Source organism: Mizuhopecten yessoensis, unplaced genomic scaffold, assembly GCF_002113885.1.
Source record: "Mizuhopecten yessoensis strain PY_sf001 unplaced genomic scaffold, ASM211388v2 scaffold4373_2, whole genome shotgun sequence".
Lineage (NCBI taxonomy): Eukaryota > Metazoa > Mollusca > Bivalvia > Pectinida > Pectinidae > Mizuhopecten > Mizuhopecten yessoensis.
This window is the reverse complement of record NW_018405514.1, coordinates 164,425-187,438: the sequence shown is the minus strand read 5'-3', so window position 1 is coordinate 187,438 and position 23,014 is coordinate 164,425. Positions and strand designations below refer to the sequence as shown.

The 23,014-nt window shown below is 35.9% G+C and overlaps 2 protein-coding genes across 2 annotated transcripts; one reads left to right on the top strand and one right to left on the bottom strand.

Moving 5' to 3' along the window:
• Window positions 1-154: 154 nt before the first annotated feature.
• Window positions 155-10,661, top strand: LOC110448891 (mitochondrial import inner membrane translocase subunit Tim23-like). The gene is made up of 7 exons (XM_021495377.1): window positions 155-310; window positions 3,501-3,565; window positions 4,728-4,821; window positions 5,411-5,495; window positions 6,334-6,392; window positions 8,747-8,857; window positions 9,381-10,661. Exons 1-7 carry the CDS (start codon window positions 238-240, stop codon window positions 9,485-9,487), a joined length of 594 nt encoding a protein of 197 aa, XP_021351052.1. The 5' UTR covers window positions 155-237; the 3' UTR covers window positions 9,488-10,661.
• Window positions 10,662-12,243: 1,582 nt separating this feature from the next.
• Window positions 12,244-22,989, bottom strand: LOC110448888 (uncharacterized protein C2orf81 homolog). The gene is made up of 11 exons (XM_021495372.1): window positions 22,703-22,989; window positions 21,828-21,990; window positions 21,544-21,613; window positions 21,139-21,262; window positions 20,886-21,003; window positions 20,260-20,460; window positions 19,807-19,910; window positions 19,144-19,289; window positions 13,966-14,018; window positions 13,617-13,688; window positions 12,244-13,362 (listed from the first exon to the last, which is right to left on the bottom strand). Exons 1-11 carry the CDS (start codon window positions 22,819-22,821, stop codon window positions 13,168-13,170), a joined length of 1,365 nt encoding a protein of 454 aa, XP_021351047.1. The 5' UTR covers window positions 22,822-22,989; the 3' UTR covers window positions 12,244-13,167.
• Window positions 22,990-23,014: the final 25 nt, after the last annotated feature.

Genomic DNA, 23,014 nt, shown 5'->3' with positions numbered 1-23,014 from the left:
TCTTACGTTAAATGTAGGTCTAGAAATAAGTTTGTATAATCTTGAGTAGCGTTCCTTGAAATATAATTCTTGTTTTAGCTCAAATGATCTTAAATGATGAAAAGTTTATTCGGTAACTATCTGCTTTTTTACCATTGTGTGAAAGAAAACACCCGAGTTATTCCGTAAAAGACAACTTCCGGTGTAAATGCCCACATGTTCGAGATTCACTTCTATTAGACTTTTACATAAACTAAAATGGATCAAGAACGAAACAAATCAAGATTTTTCGCTCCATACTCAGCGGGAGACCCAACTCTTAATGTACCAGGTAATAATTAATGATAAATGTACTGTAGTACAACAATTAATAACGAATTGACACTATACATTTACTTCGTCTTTGACCAATGTCACATTGACGTAACTAAGCTGTTAGCATTTCATCAGATTCACTCTGTGCCTTTCGTCTATTGAATATATTTTATCAATCTCTGTTTGAAGTGTCAACAAACTTTTTAAGCAAATAGATTACCACCCGGACCCTGTGTTAAAACTAGATAAGACATGTGTAGAAGGAGATGAAAAAAGGCAGTCAGACTGTCAATTCAGATTTCGATTACGCTTGCTACGTTTACTTGATAATTTAACGACATTTTAGGCAGAGTTTAACTTTATGTTGTGCAGGATATCAACAGAAATAGTTCATACTACAACCTTATTTATGGATGTTGACCAATGTGCTGTCAATTAATTCTAAAATCGCCCTGGTGTGATTCACACCGGGCTTGCTGCAATTACAAGGCATGAGATCGATTTAATACCCGGCCGGGGCAGAGGTGCGGCATCCATCCCCCATCCGTCCTCTGTCCGGTGTCAATTTTTAGGCATGGTATGGCTTATGGCATGGTGCGGCGTCCTTCGTCCGTCCGTCGTCAACTTCTTCTGAATAACCAAAAGGTCCAGGGTACTGATATTGGGCCTGTAGCATGCTTGGATGAAGGGCTACCAAGTTTGTTCAAATGAATGACCTTGACCATCTTTCAAGGTGACGGGGACAAATGTCTTAAAATCTTCAAACCATTTCTTCTCAATAACCAAAAGGCCCAGGGTACTGAAAGCGGGCCTGTAGCATGCTGGGATGAAGGGCTACCAAGTTTGTTCAAATGAATGACATTGACCCATTTTCAACCTAATGTCCTTGTTCGACATTCAAGGTCACAGGCGTCATCGTTTTAAATCTTTTAATATGTTCTTATGAATCAAACACTGATATTCTGCCTGTAGCTCTATTTTAGTCCGCTTTTAAGATTACAAGTGTGAGATTAATACCAGGTGAGCGATGCAGGCCCATCGGGCCTCTTGTTTACAAAGTTAAAGTTTGCCCTTAGTTAAAAAATCCTTGTCCAAACAACTCCTCCAAATCTACGAGGCCAATTTCAACTGAAAACTATCATCTAATATTGTGCTTTCGGATAAAAAATAAATTCTTCTGACCTTTCTTACCGACTTATGCCCTTTGTTGAAAAATGCTAGCCTGCACAACTTCTCCAAATGTTTTGGCATTAATAGGGGGTACAGGAAGTATGTGAGTGACCTATATATATATGCTTAAATAAGTGTACAGCTCACCCAATAAAGAAATGATTACTGGAAGGTGACTGGATTGCTTTGTAATGCAATGCCTTAGTTAGCCTTAAGCTTACTGTTCTGGTTTATATAGGAGCGGGGGGTATAAGTTAGCCTTTGGCTTACAGTTCTCATTTATATAGGAGTGGTGGGAATTAGTTGGCCTTTGGCTTGCAGTTCTGGTTTATATAGGATCCGGGGGTATTAGTTGGCCTTTGGCTTGCAGTTCTGGTTCATATAGTAGTCGGGGGTATTAGTTAGCCTTTGGCTTACCGTTCTGGTTTATATAGGAGCGGTGGGTATTAGTTGGCCTTTAGCTTACAGTCCTGGTTTATATAGGAGCCGGGGGGATTAGTTGGCCTTTGGATTACAGTTCTGGTTTATATAGTAGTGGGGGGTATTAGTTGGCCTTTGCCTTACAGTTCTGGTTTATACAGGAGCCGGGGGTATTAGTGGGCGTTTGGCTTACAGTTCTGGTTGATATAGGAGCCGGGGGTATTAGTTCGCCTTTGGCTTACAGTTCTTGTTTATATATGAGGGGGGGGTATTAGTTGGCCTTTAGCTTACAGTCCTGGTTTATATAGGAGCCGGGGGTATTAGTTGGCCTTTAGCTTACAGTTCTGGTTTATACAGGAGCCGGGGGTATTAGTTGGCGTTTGGCTTACAGTTCTGGTTTATACAGGAGCCGGGGGTATTAGTGGGCGTTTGGCTTACAGTTCTGGTTCATATAGTAGTCGGGGGTATTAGTTTGCCTTTTGCTTACAGTTCTTGTTTATATAGGAGCGGGGGTTATAAGTTAGCCTTTGGCTTCCAGTTCTGGTTTATATAGGATCGGGGGGTATTAGTTTGCCTTTTGCTTACAGTTCTTGTTTATATACGAGTCGGGGGGGGTATTAGTTGGCCTTTAGCTTACAGTCCTGGTTTATATAGGAGCCGGGTGTCTTAGTTGGCGTTTGGCTTACAGTTCTGGTTTATATGGGAGCCGGGGGGATTAGTTAGCCTTTGGCTTACTGTTCTTATTTATATAGGAGTGGGGGGTATTAGTTTGCCTTTTGCTTACAGTTCTTGTTTATATATGAGGGGGGGGTATTAGTTGGCCTTTGGCTTGCAGTTCTTTTTTATATAGGAGTGGGGTGTATTAGTTGGCCTTGGGCTTACAGTTCTTGTTTATATACGAGTCGGGGGGGGTATTAGTTGGCCTTTAGCTTACAGTTCTGGTTTTTATAGGAGCCGGGGGGATTAGTTGGCGTTTGGCTTACAGTTCTGGTTCATATAGTAGCCGGGGGTATTAGTTAGCCTTTGGCTTACAGTTCTCATTTATATAGGAGTGGGGGGTATTAGTTGGCCTTTGGCTTACAGTTCTGGTTTATATAGGAGCCGGGGGTATTAGTTGGCCTTTGGCTTACAGTTCTAGTATTTTCATGGTCATTGATGATAATGATACACTTGCACATTTTTTGTAATCCCTGTTTGATGATGATGGCTCATTGTGAATCTTACAAAGTGTGACATTTAATACAGAATGTATAATGAAAACCAGACTCCAGTTGTATTTGTAGTGTGTTGATGATTTTAAAGTTTGCCTAATCAATCAAATTAGGGCAAGTTTCTCAAATAGTTTATCAACTGTAAATATTAACTAACAAACCAATAAAGAAATATGTTAACCATCCTTTGATTAAGATTTGATCAATAAACCAGTGTATTTCTGATTTGGAAAATTGTTTGTAGTTTAACTTTAAAAAAATAACTTAAATGAATAAAGGAAAATAATACCCAAAACTTGTGGGAAAAAACTGGTAACAACTCTATTTGATGAAAATCTGACAAAGAAACAGAAATGAAGTATATAACCTTGCTTTCCAATGATTTTCTTTTGTTTTCCATTTCAGTCACGGCAGGCCAAGCTGGGGTTATGTCACCATATATGAACTTTGACCCTAGTTATATTAAAACAGTGAGTATATATATTTAAGGCAGATAAGTGAAGTCCATTTTTGTACGAATGTGAATGCTACCAGTAAAATGGTATTTAAACCGTCATTTATGAATATAAGCTTTTGACAGTAATGCTGATGAGAATAGTTAACAGTCATTGCCAGGTATATATTCTGTGATCATAATTTCTTTATTTACCTTATTTAAATTACTGTATTATTTACTTGTCAAACAATGGCTGGACAAATGTACCACAAAACCTTTATATATTGGAACTGTTCGTCAATGGTATCACTGAGTCACCTTAATTGTCCCATATATAATGTTAACAGTTCTAAGGTACAATAACCTATGGTCGCTTTTCAAAATGTCATTAAACTATTTCCAAACTGAATTAAATTACTGTCCAGAAATCAAATGAAATTTTACTCATTTCACAATGTATGTATGTAACATGTTGCAACTATATTTTAAAAACTAATCGGTTCCTCTGTCAAGGTATGACCTAATGAGTGAAAAGTCTTGTTGACATGATAAGTTAACTTTTAGTATCGGGAAATTTGAGAAAATTCCTGGCCTGTTAATGACTTAGACACTTTGTCCATATGAAATGAAACAACTCATTGTACTGACTAAGCGTGTTATTTGGTCCATATGAAATGATGCATTTTACAACTCATTGTACTGACTAAGTGTGTTATTTGGTCCATATGAAATGATGCATTTTACAACTCATTGTACTGACTAAGCGTGTTATTTGGTCCATATGAAATGATGCATTTTACAACTCATTGTACTGACTAAGTGTGTTATTTGGTCCATATGAAATGATGCATTTTACAACTCATTGTACTGACTAAGCGTGTTATTTGGTCCATATGAAATGATGCATTTTACAACTCATTGTACTGACTAAGTGTGTTATTTGGTCCATATGAAATGATGCATTTTACAACTCATTGTACTGACTAAGCGTGTTATTTGGTCCATATGAAATGATGCATTTTACAACTCATTGTACTGACTAAGTGTGTTATTTGGTCCATATGAAATGATACAACTCATTGTTCTGACTAAGTGTGTTATTTGGTCCATTGTTCTAGAGCTTGAATTGCATTATTTTAACTCAACATTGGGATAAGAATACCAGCCTTTCTCTCAAGTTATTCTTTGTGTTGCAGGGTGAAGCAGAATTTATATTTCCTGAGGGAGCTGATAAGCAGAGAGGCAGATTTGAAGTAGCCTTTTCACAAATAGGTGGTGCAGTTCTTGCAGGTAAGAGATTGTCTCTATATATTCCTGTTTTTAGGTGGGGATAATACTGTTACCGACAAAAATATACCTTGGGACTTATTTTTATTTTATCTTAATGCTTTGAAGTCTTTGTTACTGAAAGTTGTATTTAAGCAACTGTATCTTTACAATTTTCAAGGATTCAGAAATTTTCTAAGAAAGTCATAAAGCATTGAATTTATAGAAAGAAAACAGTTTGTAATTGCTCTGTTATTTTTAATACTTATTGCAATCCCTTAACATACTTGTCAACATTTTGAAACGTCTATGGGGAGATTCTGCATTCTGAAAAATCAAAAATATTAATAAAATGTGTCTTAATAAACCCCTAGGGACAAAATAACCAGTAACAGTTTTTGAGTTTTTCAGATTATATCGTTAGATCATAGAATATAGGAGTTGTTTAGCAAGTTCACTGGTGAAAATATTAAATTTAACAGTTCAAAATAAGGACTCTCCCTCCTAAGTAGGAACTAGGAGAGTTGGCAAATTGGCTTTACTTACAAGCTCTTTGAAATTCTAACAATTATGCTACCATTGATTGTATATTGGCATGACATTGATTGTGCAGGTGGTTTATATGGAACTTTGAATGCAACGTATCTGTGGAAGAAACATGGGCAGACTGATGTGACAGCCAGGATTAGATATACAGAGTAAGTAGCAGAGCACAGTGGCATACCAGGGAATGTATGGGCAGGGAAGGATTTCAATTTTATCAGTTATATTTGTCGTGCCAATATTCACACTATCAAAAATCTTCGGTTTTATATTAGTTATTTCCTAAATCAAACAATAGTTTTGTTTAATTATCAGTAATATTGAGTAGTTTGAAATTAATGTTATGATAATGTACAGATCTAGAAGGGCAACTTGGTTCATATAAAAGCTTCATAAAACAATCTGTGAATGCCATTTTTATACGACTGTCAAATTTGACGGTAGTATTATGGTATGGCGTTGGCCGGCCGGCCGGCGTAAACTTTGTTTGTCCGGAGATCTCCTCCTACATTTTTCGACCGATCTATTTGAAACTTGGTATACATTATAATCATGATATGAAGTTGTGTCTCCTGTAAAAGAATTTTGACTCGACAATTTTTCCAAAAGGTATTGCCCTTTGTTCATTTCAGTATTTGAATTTTGTCCGGAGATCTCCTCCTACATTTTTCGACCTATCTCTTTGAAACTTGGTATACATGATAATCATGATATGAAGTTGTGTCTCCCTTAAAAGAATTATGATTCGACAATTTTGCCAAAAGTTATTGCCCTTTGTTCATTTCAGTATTTGATTTTTTGTCTGAAGATTTTCTCCTACTTTTTTTTATAGCATATCAGCTAACCACTCTTAGAATGATGTAGATCTTATTTCAATGTAAGAAAGTATATAATACTATATGGCATTCGACTGGCGTATTTTGTTCCGCCCCGCGGTACTCTTGTTGTATTAGTTGCAAGATTATAAAATTTGTCGTTCTCTCATATTCACAGCTGGGTTAATACAGTTGGAAAGCGGGCAGCGTTTCATGGACAGGCTCTGGGAACAATTGGTATGACAATTAAATACAATGTATAGAACTATGGGTATGACAGTCCAATGTAATGTATAGAACTAGGGGTATGACTTACCAATATAATGTATAGAACTATGGGTTTGATAGTCCAATGTAATATATAGAACTAGGGGTATGACAGTTTAATTTAATGTATAGAATTATGGGTTTGATAGTCCAATGTAATGTATAGAACTATCGGTATGACAGTTCAATATAATGTATAGAACTATTGGTATGACAGTCCAATGTAATGTGTAGAACTATGGTTATGACATTCCAATGTAATGTATAGAACTATTGGTATGACAGTCCAATGTAATGTATAGAACTATGGGTATGACAGTTTAATATAATGTATAGAACTATGGGTATGACAGTCCAATGTAATGTATAGAACTATGGTTATGACAGTCCAATGTAATGTATAGAACTATGGGTATGACAGACCAATGTAATGTGTAGAACTATGGGTTTGATAGTCCAATGTAATATATAGAACTATGGGTGTGACAGTCCAATGTAATGTATAGAACTATGGGTATGACAGTCCAATGCAATGTATAGAACTATGGGTTTGATAGTCCAATGCAACGTATAGAATTATGGGTTTGATAGTCCAATGTCATGTATAGAACTATGGATATGACAATTAAGTACAATGTATAGAACTATGGGTATGACAGTTTAATATAATGTATAGAACTATGGGTTTGATAGTCCAATGTAATATACAGAACTAGGGGTATGACAATTAAGTACAATGTATAGAACTATGGGTATGATAGTCCAATGTAATGTATAGAACTATGGGTATGACAGTCCAATGTAATGTATAGAACTATGGGTATGACAATTAAGTACAATGTATAGAACTATGGGTTTGATAGTCCAATGTAATATATAGAACTAGGGGTATGACAATTAAGTACAATGTATAGAACTATGGGTATGATAGTCCAATGTAATGTATAGAACTATGGGTATGACAGTCCAATGTAATGTATAGAACTATGGGTATGACAATTAAGTACAATGTATAGAACTATGGGTTTGATAGTCCAATGTAATATATAGAACTAGGGGTATGACAATTAAGTACAATGTATAGAACTATGGGTATGATAGTCCAATGTAATGTATAGAACTAGGGGTATGACAGTCCAATGTAATGTATAGAACTAGGGGTATGACAATTAAGTACAATGTATAGAACTATGGGTTTGATAGTCCAATGTAATATATAGAACTAGGGGTATGACAATTAAGTACAATGTATAGAACTATGGGTATGATAGTCCAATGTAATGTATAGAACTATGGGTATGACAGTCCAATGTAATGTATAGAACTAGGGGTATGACAATTAAGTACAATGTATAGAACTATGGGTTTGATAGTCCAATGTAATATATAGAACTAGGGGTATGACAATTAAGTACAATGTATAGAACTATGGGTTTGATAGTCCAATGTAATGTATAGAACTAGGGGTATGACAATTAAGTACAATGTATAGAACTATGGGTTTGATAGTCCAATGTAATATATAGAACTAGGGGTATGACAATTAAGTACAATGTATAGAACTATGGGTTTGACAGTCCAATGCAATGTATAGAACCATGGTTATGATTGTTCGGTATAGTGTATATATGAGAACAGTTAAATGTAATTGTATATGAGGTCATCCCATGGTAAACAGGTAATCCATCACGCTAAAATTGGTCAATATACACCAAACTCGCCTGTATTTTGTCGGTGGGTAGATAAAGTGCTACAATCAGGTACTTGTCAGGGAATAACAGACTAGGGTGATACACAAAATTAATTAAAAAAAAACATCTTCTACTGTATTTGCAAAGTTTTAACTTCCAATTCTTGGATTATTGTTTTGTTGTTGTACATACATCACTATCGAAATTCATGCATTCATAGATTTCCAAACATACTCTATTTGTAACATGTGTGGTGATATTACAAAATAAATTTAAGTTATGTACAATTGATATTAGGTGAATACAACTGATCCATTAGGGTCTTAGGTTGATTACTTTTCATGTATGTCCTAAAAGTGGAAAATTTTGAGCAGTGGGAAGTTCAAACTTTTAACATTTACTAAATCATTATGAAATTATGCATGCTAGAACATATGGGCACACTATAAAACATAGATATTGTATGGGCACACTATTGTATGGGCACACTATAAAACATAGATATTGTAGTATCATTGAAAATGAGAAAAAAATCCATACCATGAAAAGCTTTAAGATTGAAAGTAAGAAAACTACACATTTCATAGTATCCAAAGTTTATTTGAAAGTAAAAGTATTTTGTATGTGTTTTAGCTGTAGTGTACAGTATCCTAGGAATAGTAGTGGCTAAATCCACAGGAGTGGAAGGAGAAATCAACATCCTCTCATCAGCCACCGCCACAGGAGCTCTATACAGAATGGCTGGTAAGTCTACAGTAGCTGTTCCTGCTGAAACTTGCTCCAAAGAAAGACTATTAAGTTTAAAGACTGTGATTTTACATATATTCATAATCAGAAACAAACAACAAATCTGTAATGAGCAACCATTGTGTATTTTAAGTGAACTTTTTACTGGTAGAAAAACTAGTCTCTCAAGAGAAGCCCTTGTAACTTCTACTTTGCTGATACTATGCTACACAAGCTGAATAGCAAGTTCACTGGTCTTAAGGAGAAGTGAAACCAAACACTAATAAATTACTGAAAAACAGGAATGGGCAGATTAAATGTTCATTGTATGACCACACTACTGTAAGATTTGTTACACAGCCACCAAGAGAAAAAAGAAAACACACACTTAATCAATTGTGGCAATAGGTGAGATTGCTAATGAAATGAAACATATATCAAGGTTTCACTGTACTTGACAGGACATCAGTTTTGTGTGAATGTTTCCTAGGAACTTCTTCAGATTTCATCTGTTTATTAATTTATGTTATTTATATTACAGATGGTTATAAGAAAATGCTCAGGGGAGGTGCTATTGGTTTTGGACTTGCTTCTGTTTTCTGCTTATGGAAAAATACGGACAAAATCCGCTATATGCTTGATGGATGAGAGCACGGTACTTATTGGGACAACCATTCATTCCTGTTTAGGAAAGTGTTACTTTTGGAGAAAGATTCTAGTTAATTGTTTACTGCATAACGGGTAATTGATGAGGTGGTTGCATTTTCACGTCAAATGTAGACCACAATTTGGCACTTCTACTCAAAGTTCTATTCAACTCAGCAGGTGAAAATGATCTTCAAAAATACGGAAGGAAATCAAGTATGATATGCAGCTCAAATTTCTATGTTTGACCTTTCATGAAATGGTGATATCAATATGTAGTGATATTGTCAACATAACAATTAACAAACTATACTTTTCTCGCTCTAAGTGTGAAAATATCATTGCCATTTTAACACGTGATACAGTAGCACTATGTGATAAATGTTAGAAATCAGTGGTTTTGTTTAAGACTGAATGCCCAGCTTTCAGTATTGAGTACTGACATTATAAAACAGGGAATCATCGCAGACGCAACCTATTCATCTGTTTATTTATAAAAACTGCTACAACCTGACAGAGTGAACCTTACAGATCCAGATATAAGCTACTCTATCGTGTAACTTATTATGTATAAATACAACTATAGTACATTAAGTAGGAAGGAGCAGGACGCTAATGGAGGTAGATGGAGTACATGGAGTGAGATTTTGTACTGGTGTGTAAATGATAAAATGTTGATAGCAATGTGTAGTGTGACTGTTGTGAATTGTTAAATACTGATTGATGTGGTAACGAGTGGCTGTTTGTTTGGATGTTTAGGTGGGTAAGTAAATGTAACTGGTTGTGTGTAGAATTACATAAGTGTATTATATGTTTTAGTATAGCGGTAGTAAGCCATTTTATTACAACTGTGAAGTGGACATTTTCAGTGTGCCAATTTTCCCCTTTTGACATGTCTTGTATCTTGTTACAGTAGGGATGTGTATGTGGATAACATATACTGTACTACTTTTAAGCTGGGACATTGATCCAAAGGGTGAATTGAGCCATTTCATTGTACTATAATGCAGCTATCGCTGTCAAATGTTCCTTTAATCAACTTCAGAATGCTTTTTGATACCTCTGGTATCAACGTTTCATAAGGTTTAATTGCAAATAGAATTTTATAGATCAAAATATTTATGCTGGTTTTAATTTTAATGTTCACATGAAATAAATTTGTGTAAGTGAATGTCAATTGTATTTTGAGTTGTGTAGCTCTCTCCTCACTATATGGTGGTGTTAAAAGTGGCAGTACAGAGAAATTCTGCTTCAGTGAAACTTAAGTGTACCAACACTTAACATACCGGTAGTACAAAATGTCTCCTACAACTCTGAATGCTATCTGACATGATTTTGTAGCCAAAACAAGAGGCCCAATGGGCATGCATTGCATACCTGGTATAAATCACTTGTAACCTTAAAAGTGCACCTAAATAAAGCTACAAAATATCAGTATCTTTGAAAAGAACCTGTTAAACGATTTTTACACATTTGACCCCTGTGACCTTGAAAGTCTAACAAGGTCATTTATTTGAACAAATTTCATAGCCCTTCATCCTAGCATGCAACTTGCCAAATATCACCACCCTAGATCTTGTATGTATTGTAGTGTATTGTACCGACAGGTTTTACTGTAGTATCGTACCGACAGGTTTTACTGAAGTATCGTACCGACAGGTTTTACTGAAGTATTGTACTGACAGGCTTCACTGTAGTATTGTATTGACAGCTTTCACTGTAGTATTGTACTGACAGGCTTCATTGTAGAATTGTACTGACAGGCTTCACTGTAGTATTGTAATGGCTGATTTCACTGTAGTATTGTACTGACAGGCTTCATTGTAGAATTGTACTGACAGGCTTCACAGTAGTATTGTAATGGCTGGTTTCACTGTAGTATTGTACCGACAGGTTTTACTGTAGTATTGTACTGACAGGCGTCACTGTAGTATTGTACTGACAGGTTTCACTGTAGTATTGTACTGTCAGGTTTCACTGTAGTATTGTACTGACAGGTTTTACTGTAGTATTGTACTGACAGGCTTCACTGTAGTAATGTACTGACAGGCTTCACTGTAGTATTGTACTGACAGGTTTCACTGTAGTATTGTACTGACAAGCTTCACTGTAGTATTGTACTGACAGGCTTCACTGTAGTATTGTACTGACAGGCTTCTCTGTAGTATTGTACTGACTGGTTTTACTGTAGTATTGTACTGACAGGTTTCACGGTAGTATTGTACTGGCTGGTTTTACTGTAGTATTGTACTGACAGGTTTCACTGTAGTATTGTACTGACAGGTTTTACTGCAGTATTGTACTGACAGGCTTCACTGTAGTATTGTACTGACAGGTTTTACTGTAGTATTGTACCGACAGGTTTCACTGTAGTATTGTACTGGCAGGTTTCACGGTAGTATTGTACTGACAGGCTTCACTGTAGTATTGTACTGGCTGGTTTCACTGTAGTATTGTACTGGCAGGTTTCACTGTAGTATTGTTCTTGCTGGTTTCACTGTTGTATTTCACTGTGGATGATACTGGCAGGTTTTACTGTAGTATTGTACTGACAGGTTTCACTGTAGTATTGTACTGGCTGGTTTCACTGTAGTATTGTTCTGGCTGATTTCACTGTTGTATTTCACTGTGGATGATACTGGCAGGTGTCACCAGTTGTATTGTACATTCAGACAGTAGCTAGTGTAGGATCAAAATGGAATTTTCAATCAAACGTCAGCTGTCAAATCCTTGCAAACACAACACATGAAACTAGAGGATGTTGTATATGACAATGAGAACATTTATTTAGTCCAACGCCTACTCAAGACATACACACAAAGCAACACTATATCTTATCATATGTTTTATTGACTAAACGAATCATTGAATCAGTCAAGAATATTTAGCAACACATGTTTGGTTTGGATATGGTACAACCTACATGTACATCTTTGTGTACTCTAACAGTCCTTTTTATTAAACACATGAAATAAAATCATTATGATACTCTACCAAAAAGATAATAAAATTTATCGAGTTAAGGAAAGAGTTTTCATTAAAACATGATGTAAAAGAAGTTTTCCAAAAGTGAACCAGAATGGCCTTTAACCTGTGACCTGGAGAGTTTGCTCACCTATCCTGTACTTCATAGGTAACAAATCAGGACACCAAAATAAACCGAAATAAAAAAATATCAAAAGATAACTGATGTCAACTCAATTAGATTTAATAAATTAATTTAATATCACAAGTTCATATAAGCTATGCATATTTTGTAAAGAATTGTCTGCAAATTAAATATAGTACATATAGTTAATTTATACATGCAAATTAAATATAGTACATATAGTTAATTTATACATTGTAACTGTACATAATAATATGTAGTTGTACTAGAATCTGTATAAAATACTTGCTATGTACAATATACATGTAATTAACTTTGTGAATACAAGTTTATTTTACAAGTATTTTATTTACAAACATATCACATTTTTCCACAAATGTATTCTAGGTATGAACATTTATATATTCATGAAAATAGATATGAAATTTATCTTAATGACTTATCGCAATATTCCTGTAAAGTCTCTTGGAACTTAAGAGACATACTCTTTAAAGTGCCAGCATTGTCTTACATGCTATTTGACAAAGAGTAATTTTGTATTCCTATTTGAATGCATTGAGTGTATGGCCCCAGATTACGTGGATATTCTGGACTGTGCTGGGGGGTGGGGCACTATGGGTGGTAGTGGTGGTGAGTCTCTCATCACTCGTAGAATTGGGGTTTGTCTATCTAACAGGTCTGCCACATCCATGGTTGGAGCTGTAGTCCGGGTAGCCACGGGCCGTAACGACTGCTGGCTTTCGGTAAATTTATCCACCTTTCGTACATACTGCAAATCAATAAACATGAAAATTACTCCAACTGTTCAATATTTTTCACTGCACTACATAATATTCACACATCTTTTACTTTTATTTCACATAGATTACAAACAGCACAACGGATACTTGTTCTGGTTATTACCAAATCTAGGACAGCGACCTGCTAGGAGACAGCAGATCTACTTAATAATGAAATTATGAAATGAGACATGTAGTATCCTCCAAGGCTATAGATGTCTGACCTACTGAACATGAGACTCACCCGAGCAGGTCCCCTCCTTATTCGGCCACCCTCACGCACTGTGACTCCCGGTGATATCTCCATGGTTTCAGTCTGCAATGTTAACATTTGTGACAGTTTAACCACATGAAAAGACTGATTATTGTGTTTGCATATATTTTAACTATCACTAATGATGTCACAAAACACAGAACAATGTGAATATAATGACATCAGATATGAAAAAAAGTTTCAGTTTGATAATCATCCAATTGCAACAGAATTCACAAAATATAAAAATTACATCTTTACATCATTTAATTTTAAATTACATACCGGTAATTATTAATTAACTGAAAGTGTGTCACATTGACTATGTTAATATACTTACAAGAGGAGGAGGCAGTGGCGTTTTCTTATCTTTTTGAAATCCATTCTCTAATTCTGGAAAACAAAATATATTTGATAATCTAATCTGTTGGTGACAATTTTTTTATCTGAATATAGACAAAAGATGGCTTTGGTACTTGTTTGGGAAACATTTGTAGAAATATGGAACATTTAAAAGTGCTGAAATTCAGCAATAAAGAAATTATTGGGAGTATCAATGTTTATGCTTGCTCAATGAAATACAAAATGTATATAGCATTAGCAGAAATTTTCAAATAAAGTGAAAGTTTCTCTTGTATCTCCTAACCATGCCAGTGTTCCTACCATATTGAATGTCACCAACTTAGGCTTACTTGTATCTCCTTACCATGCCAGTGATCCTACCATATTGAATGTCATCAACTTAGGCTTACTTGGATCTCTTAACCATGCCAATGATCCTAACATATTGAATGTCACCACCTTAGGCTTACTTGTATCTCCTAACCATGCCAGTGATCGAATCATATTGAATGTCACCAACTTAGGCTTACTTGTATCTCTTAACCATGCCAATGATCCTAACATATTGAATGTCACCAACTTAGGCTTATTTGTATCTCCTTACCATGCCAGTGATCCTACCATATTGAATGTCATCAACTTAGGCTTACTTGTATCTCTTAACCATGCCAATGATCCTAACATATTGAATGTCACCACCTTAGGCTTACTTGTATCTCCTAACCATGCCAGTGATCGAATCATATTGAATGTCACCAACTTAGGCTTACTTGTATATCCTAACCATGCCAGTGATCCTAACATATTGAATATCACCAACTTAGGCTTACTTGTATCTCCTAACCATGCCAATGACCCTAACATATTGAATGTCACCAACTTAGGCTTATTTGTATCTCCTTACCATGCCAGTGATCCTACCATATTGAATGCCATCAACTTAGGCTTACTTGTATCTCCTAACCATGCCAATGACCCTAACATATTGAATGTCACCAACTTAGGCTTATTTGTATCTCCTTACCATGCCAGTGATCCTACCATATTGAATGTCACCAACATAGGCTTACTTGTATCTCCTAACCATGCCAGTGATCGAATCATATTGAATGTCACCAACTTAGGCTTACTTGTATATCCTAACCATGCCAGTGATCCTAACATATTGAATGTCCCCAACTTAGGCTTACTTGTATCTCCTTACCATGCCAGTGATCCTACCATATTGAATGCCATCAACTTAGGCTTACTTGTATCTCCTAACCATGTCAGTGATCCTAACATATTGAATGTCACCAACTTAGGCTAACTTGTATCTCCTAACCATGCCCGTTAACCCAAACATATTGAATGTCACCAACTTAGGATTACTTGTATCTCCTAACCATGCCAATGATCCTAACATATTGAATGTCACCAACTTAGGCTAACTTGTATCTCCTAACCATGCCAGTTAACCCAAACATATTGAATGTCACCAACTTAGGCTTACTTGTATCTCCTAACCATGCCAGTGATCTTACCATATTGAATGTCACCAACTTAGACTTACTTGTATCTCCTAACCATGCCAGTGATCCTAACATATTGAATGTCACCAACTTAGGCTTACTTGTATCTCTTATCTCTTATGCATACTAAATGCCACCAAATGTAGCTTGGTTTTGTTTCTCCTAACCATCCTTATGCCACAAACCCTGGTTTGCCTGTACCACTAAATATTACTGAATGCTGTGAACCTTGGTTTGCCTGTACCACTTAATATTACTGAATGCTGTGAACCTTGGTTTGCCTTACCACCTGATAATACTGAATGCTTTGAATCTTGGTTTGCCTTACCACCTGATATTACTGAATGCTGAGAACCTTGGTTTGCCTTACCACCTGATATTACTGAATGCTGAGAACCTTGGTTTGCCTTACCACCTGATATTACTGAATGCTACCAACCTTGGTTTGCCTTACCACCTGATATTACTGAATGCTACCAACCTTGGTTTGCCTTACCACCTGATATTACTGAATGCTACCAACCTTGGTTTGCCTTACAACCTGATATTACTGAATGCTGAGAACCTTGGTTTGCCTTACCACCTGATATTACTGAATGCTGAGAACCTTGGTTTGCCTTACCACCTGATATTACTGAATGCTGAGAACCTTGGTTTGCCTTACCACCTGATATTACTGAGTCCTGTGAACCTTGGTTTGCCTGTACCACTAAATATTACTGAATGCTGTGAACCTTGGTTTGCCTTTACCACCTGATATTTCTGAATGCTGTGAACCTTGGTTTGCCTGTACCAATAAGTATTACTGAATGCTACCAACCTTGGTTTGCCTTACCACCTGATATTACTGAATGCTATCAACCTTGGTTTTCTGATACCTGCTTACAATACTGAATGCCACATACCCTGTTTACTTGCCTGAGCTATTTTCATTATCATTGTTAGAATTAGATTAATCTGTTGTATATGTTATATGTCATGTACCACATGGATATAAGGCCAGGCATACTAGTTGTCTGTATCCATAGGAACAGAATTCTCAACAGAAATGGATTATGTGATTTTGATACTTGAATACACAAATTATATTTAATTTGGTAGCTTTACAAGGTGTATTTAAAAAAAAAACCATTTACAGAAGTTGAAATATGTTAATTTCATAATGAAGTGCACTAAATGTACAGGTCGTAGTATTATCTATATTCCTTATTTCAGATTACTAATGGGAAATTTTGATCTTTTGCCTACAAATGTAGATTCCATAGAAAGGAAGATATTGCAAAGAAAAATAGAATTCAATTTTCAAAATGCTTCATAAAAAGACCATCTTAACTGAGTTTTTATTTTCTTTATTGTCACACACGTACAGCATACATCAGTAATTATGAAACAGCCTCACAATAGGAAGAGTTTGAATCATTAGTACTCAGTATGCCAGGAGATAAACATCTATCAATGTTTTTTAGAAACACTGCTGTCCCATATTTAGTCAGATGAATACCATCTCTACTAAAAAGTCCATTTCTTTGAAAGTTGTCCTTGTCCACAAACACTCTGTAGCTTGGAATGAAAAGTGTATGACGTTCATTGCACATTTCCTGAAGAGTCCTGTTTGTGGGAATAACATCACAGTCTGTTCTTGGGGTTATGGCCACATAAACTATCTGTATTTCGGGGTTTGAGGACTTAATGTGAGATGTTAGCTCATTATAGTCGTTCTGTATGGTTTGTTCACTATGGTTACTGGAGACATCATCTCCACCTACATGAATGATTATGCGATGATAGTTTGTCATTGTTTGCAGTTTCTCCCTTATTGTATTAATCCTGGCTCCGCGGTATGTCCTGACGTCCATGTTAAGTTGAAGTCTCTTTCTCTCTACCAGTCTGAGGATGGATGATCCAACAAGTAGAGTACAACACTGGCTTCTTCTTTCATCTCCAACTGCCTTCTGGGGACTTTCAGTTTTTGTCAATCGTGGGGTTGAATGTGAGGCGACTTCCTTTGTCACAAATAATGGTGATGGAGATGAGGCTGAGAGAATGTTGGTCGATGGTTTAAATGTATGGTTGCTCTGTGTTCCTTGTCTCACTACAACAGAACTCTGAGACACAACTTGAGCATAAGTCTTATAAAGGAGGTCCTTACTAGTTTCGGCTTGACTTGTTTGAGTACCACACTCAACCATTTCTGGCTTTTCATTTGGTACATTACTCATTTCATCTAACTTTGTATGAAGTCTTTTGACATCAGCTTGAAGGTCTGTGATCATTGATACAAGATCATGAACGCTATAACTATCACTGTCACCTGTGTGGTTTTGTACAGGAGCACTAGGGCTGTTTAATGCATGTATCAGACATTCCTCCTGTAGATTCTTATCCAGCTTTAAACCAGCACCGTGTGGGATGCTGTCCACTGCTGATGTGAGGTGGACAGTCTGACTACCACAGGGAATGGAAGTGTAGCTTGGCTCTCGGTGGGTCGGATGTGTGGATACAGCAACATAATTTCTTTTCATCGAGTTTTGACACATTTCAATCGCAAGCAGATCTTCATATTTCCACACGCTGTACCGATTTCCTGTACCAAGATGGTATTTGTGGTAAGATGGAAAAAAAACAAAATAAGTGAATCAATAATCGCATGTCCACCAGATTCTATTCCAAAGCAGAATGATTACCAATTTAAAAACTGAGCCCTGGCTGCCATTTACATCATGATGTCATACAAATGTATCTACAATGACATCACAATCAAAACGAAACCAGTCCCGCTGATCAGAAAGTCATGTGTTGTGTTAAATGAACTACTCTGTACATATTATATGCCAATTAAAATATTTGATTCACTATAAGAACTGATTTACCCCATAGAAAACCTTCAACAATATATTCGTGTACAGTGGTGTAAAACTGAATGTACAGGACTGACATTGTTAGTGTTTTACCCCTCATCCAACCTCCCACCTAGCAATGGAGAACCTTGATAAGTGTATAAATCAACAAATCCCATCCATTTTGTATTTATTCCCGAAGGAAGAGAGTAAATGTGTGACATCCCAATATTAACAATCTAATGCAATTCCACTCATTTAAAAATGATTTATTCCATCTATCTCAAAATTATAAGAAGAACATGAGAAGTGAAAAATAAACTCCCTCCGTATACTGTGATGACTTTGTATTCGAGCCTGTACCCTCTACTTTTTATGTAGGGGAGAGCAGGGAGGTCCCTTTTTTTATCATACGACTACTGTGTTATTCCATTACATTACTTTTGATGTGTAATTGCACTATGACATTCTGATAGGCCTCAACAACTTCACTTCGGTTGTGAGGTCGTAATAGAAACAACAGAGCGATATCATGATGTCAAAATGGAAGCCTGCAAGACTCAGTTTTTGGATTGGTAATTATGGACTTTTCCTGGTAATGGTGGTTCATGCCAGTGTCATATGATAAAAAAGAATTTCAAATGAGTTACATTGATGATATAATATTTATGAACATTTTGAAAATGTTTTTCATCTTTAGTTCGCCAATGCTCACAAAAGTGAAATCATTATTAAATTGTTTTCATAACAGGTATCATATCAAAAGGAAACTCATCCAACATCCTTTTCTTTACAATATGGCACCTGCCAGTTATCTAATACAGTTACCTTCATCTGGCTTGATTTCCTCTACTTTGTTGCGTTTGATTCGGCGCTGGATGGCCCTACTCATGTAGCGACCGTGCCTCATGGCCTCCAGTCTAGTCTGGGCGGCCTCCACTGCAGGGTCTACCACCTGATACTTCACCTTCACTCTGAAGAACAGGAACAATTACTGATCAGTGAAAAGGTCAGTGAGTACATAGCACTTCAGTCATTGTGACCAGGGGAAAATATAAACAAAGTATGTTAGATATCACAAGTTTTACTAGTGATATGTCTGTGTAATAACTTGTTTTACCTGTGAGATGTCTATGTAATAACTAGTTTTACCTGTGATATGTCTGTGTAATAACTAGTTTTACCTGTGAGATGTCTGTGTAGTGACTTACCAGTTGTTTTATTGGTGAGTAACCTGTGTAATGTCTAGTTTTACCTGTGAGATGTCCGTGTTACAACTTAATTGTTTTACCGGTGAGATGTCTGTGTAATGACTTAATCGTTTTGCCTGTGAGATGTCTGTGTAATGACAAGTTTTACCTGTGAGATGTCTGTGTAATGACAGGTTTTACCTGTTATATGTCTGTGTAATGACTTGTTTTACCTGTGAGATGTCTGTGTAATGACTAAATTGTTTTGCCTCTGAGATGTCTGTGTAATGACAAGTTTTACCTGTGAGATGGCAGTTTTTCAGGATTCAGCTTGATGACTGCAAGGACATTGCCCATGTCATCATACATGACATCTTTATTGCCTGGAGGGCGACCAGCTTGAACCTGCAGACAGGACAACATTTTATGTACAAACTAAATATAATTTCACATACATAACCTTAATTGAATAGTGAGCAAAATATTACTAGTCATCATTAGAAACTCTTTTTCTATCAGGGGACACTCACATGAACATTCAATCTGCTGAAAAGAAATTTCTTTAAACCATGTTAAGCAGACTTTGTCTTTTATCTTATAACAATCAAGGAAAATCTAATTGGTTCGTTTTAATATATTTGTATCTAAGAAATCAGGAATACTGTTTTAGTGTTTGTTATTATAATCTGGTACCATAATCATAACTATAGTATAATCTGCCAGATACTTTGGAATGGTCATCCTTCACATTTACCTTCAGTATGGAGTGACATGAGACTGGCATGTTGAGGAGTCCACTGGCCTTATCTGCTGCTTCATACTCCTGTGACTTCACATACTCTTCATACATCATAGCCATTTCTGTTTGTTCCAAAGACTCTGTCATCTGGTTTAAGCCTTTACCTGCCTTTACTCTTCCTGTGTATGGTTTGTATTTTGTCCTCTTCTTCTGATTCTATAGAATTTTTTCAAATGAATGACATAAAAACTGAATGTTCTTTAAATTCTTCTGGTAGGTACTTTTACTTCATTCGAACTTCAAACTTTTATATGTGTATTACAGGACAAGGATCACATCATAAGCTGACCAATAAGTCCTTCAACATTTCAATTATAAAACTTTTTTTTTATGATTACTGAGTTTTTTGACTGCATAGCCCACTGTAGAGAGGTCATTTCTTAGAGGATAAACCGTCTTCAACTTGGATCTGTAATAATGTATACAATGCAACTCCACTAACTTAATAAAAAGCTACATAATGTCATACTGTTACGTGTTCGTGTCCGTGCACAATTTAGTATTCTTAAAAGGTTTATAAAATGGACTGTAGTTCAAGATGTATGTGACATGCAAATAAACTAAAATAGCAATAGGCAAACCTTTTCTTCTTCTTTGGCTTTTTGTTCTTCCTCCTGATTCACCCCCTCCTCTGTATCAGACACTTTGTCAGCCAGCTCTGGGGGTTCCTCTTCCTCCACCTTCTCCTCTTCCTCTTCTCTGTAACATACAAATGATCATATATGAACCAAGTGTATATTTAAGTCACCCATCATAGCTCTGCCAAGTTCAAAATCATTATTTTTTTTCAAGCACATATGAATTATGTTAATAGTTTAAACATGAAATACATACATAACTGCAGTTTCTTCCACTTTTTCTTCCAATTCCTCTTCAACAGGTGTCATCGGTCTTTCAGGAACAAGTGCTTTTGGTACAGAACCCTGGGCCCAACAGTCTGTTACAGCAGGATCAGGTTCTACCATGCAAACAGAAATGATAATTAATTTTATCTGCAAGTAAATGTGTATCTATATTATAAATTTCATATTTTTACAATCAAAAGCTAGCAATGAGTAAACATAATTTGCAATTTGCGACTTTGAATTCCTACATGCAGGTTAATTAATTACTGATCAGATGTACCAGGTATATGACAAGCTTGAACTGCTTAACTGACAATGGCACCTCTCATAGATCTAGCTGCTATTAATTTATATATAGTAAAGAATTAAAACAAAAGTATGAAATTTTAATTACCTTCATCTTGCATCCATCCTGGATCTGTTTCTACATCCTGCTCACCTTCATCTCTGGATAAAAATTGCCACTACAAAACCATTGAAATGGGAATGATATTATGCCTATTGAGAAGTTGCATGCACTCGGAAGAAATAATTTTGCAATAAAACTGTATATTTTGTACATGTATTTGTTTTACATCTTATTGTTTATAGCTGGTTAAAATTGCATGTTTTTTAAAAGCATTTTCTCAAATGCATCCTTGATTCATTTAGTCAATGAGTGTATGCCATAATTCTTACCTCAATTATTTGTAAAATTGCATCCTTAGCCATTGTGACTGTAAAAGGAAGTAACTGATGTCCAATGTAATTGTCATATATAACATCTAAAGTATTATCCACTAGTTCATCAATAATATCCTCTACGAATTCTTCAGAACCATCTTTTTCCACCATAAATGTCCTGAAAAAATGAATTGTTGAATCAAATTTAAAAAAGGGGTTTCAGTACCCAGTATAGTTTGGTACCACAGATTATGAAGTTCTGGTACATTTTAGTTAAGAATCTTCAAATATAAACTCAGCAACACACAAGACCAAAAAGTGAGTAAAAGTAAAAAGTCTAAACATCAGTCCAAGTGCAGAAAATATCAAAGTGATATTTAAAAAAGTACCAAAACATAACTAGTACCAAAAATGACCGAGTACAGAAATGTCTGAACTCCTAGTATATACCAGAGGCACATATATTTTACAATGGGATTTAACTGGCTGTTGCCATAAAGTAAGATTTTAGATATTGATTAATGACACATGATGCAAACTCTCAGTGACATCCTAATTACATATAGTGAAATGCTGGTATAAGTAATAATTACATATTACATGGAAAGGAGAATTTAAGCTATGATTGTATCAAACGGTAATTGTCCTTACCCTATGTCCCATAGTAATGTATGAAAATGGGGATACGTTTCATAACCTATAATACTATTCTACATTTCACAGCAGCACTTCTCTGTGCAAATTACTTTTTTAAAATAATAAATAACTATAAAGAATGACAATACAAACCAATGACAATTCATCCAACAATATTAGAAATGAATGGAAAATTTGTGTGCTATAAAAGTAATAATGTATGCTCAGAAACATGTCTCATAGATGAATCGTACCAGTCTTGGTCATTAAATTTTCCAGGCACGATTTCATGTGCCACCACAGGTGTGTGTGCAGGTGGTCCGGGCTTGGCACCTTTGTCGGCCCGTGATTTTGAAACGGCTGCTCTCGACATTATGATAGTTTATCAAGTAACACGTATAATTAGAACGCTCGAACGTTGGTGGCTGTTATAAACGCATAGCCACTAAATCCACATCTACATGTTTGTTGACGTTTCCTACTACTTTTTGCCTGTGTCGTCCATGATAGCGGATGTTTGAGTATCCATGACGACGACCATTCCCGTTCCAACGAGAATTGTTTAA

What these genes read in the sequence shown, in the direction of transcription:
- LOC110448891 (XM_021495377.1), top strand. Translation starts at nt 238, where the DNA reads ATGGATCAAGAACGAAACAAATCAAGATTTTTCGCTCCATACTCAGCG. An exon ending in GCCAGGATTAGATATACAGA is followed by an intron (nt 5,496 to 6,333) that starts GTAAGTAGCAGA and finishes TCATATTCACAG; the next exon opens with CTGGGTTAATACAGTTGGAA. An exon ending in ACAGGCTCTGGGAACAATTG is followed by an intron (nt 6,393 to 8,746) that starts GTATGACAATTA and finishes TATGTGTTTTAG; the next exon opens with CTGTAGTGTACAGTATCCTA.
- LOC110448888 (XM_021495372.1), bottom strand. Translation starts at nt 22,821, where the DNA reads ATGTCGAGAGCAGCCGTTTCAAAATCACGGGCCGACAAAGGTGCCAAG. An exon ending in CATGTCACTCCATACTGAAG is followed by an intron (nt 19,911 to 20,259) that starts GTAAATGTGAAG and finishes TCCTGTCTGCAG; the next exon opens with GTTCAAGCTGGTCGCCCTCC. An exon ending in GGAAATCAAGCCAGATGAAG is followed by an intron (nt 14,019 to 19,143) that starts GTAACTGTATTA and finishes TTTGTTTTCCAG; the next exon opens with AATTAGAGAATGGATTTCAA.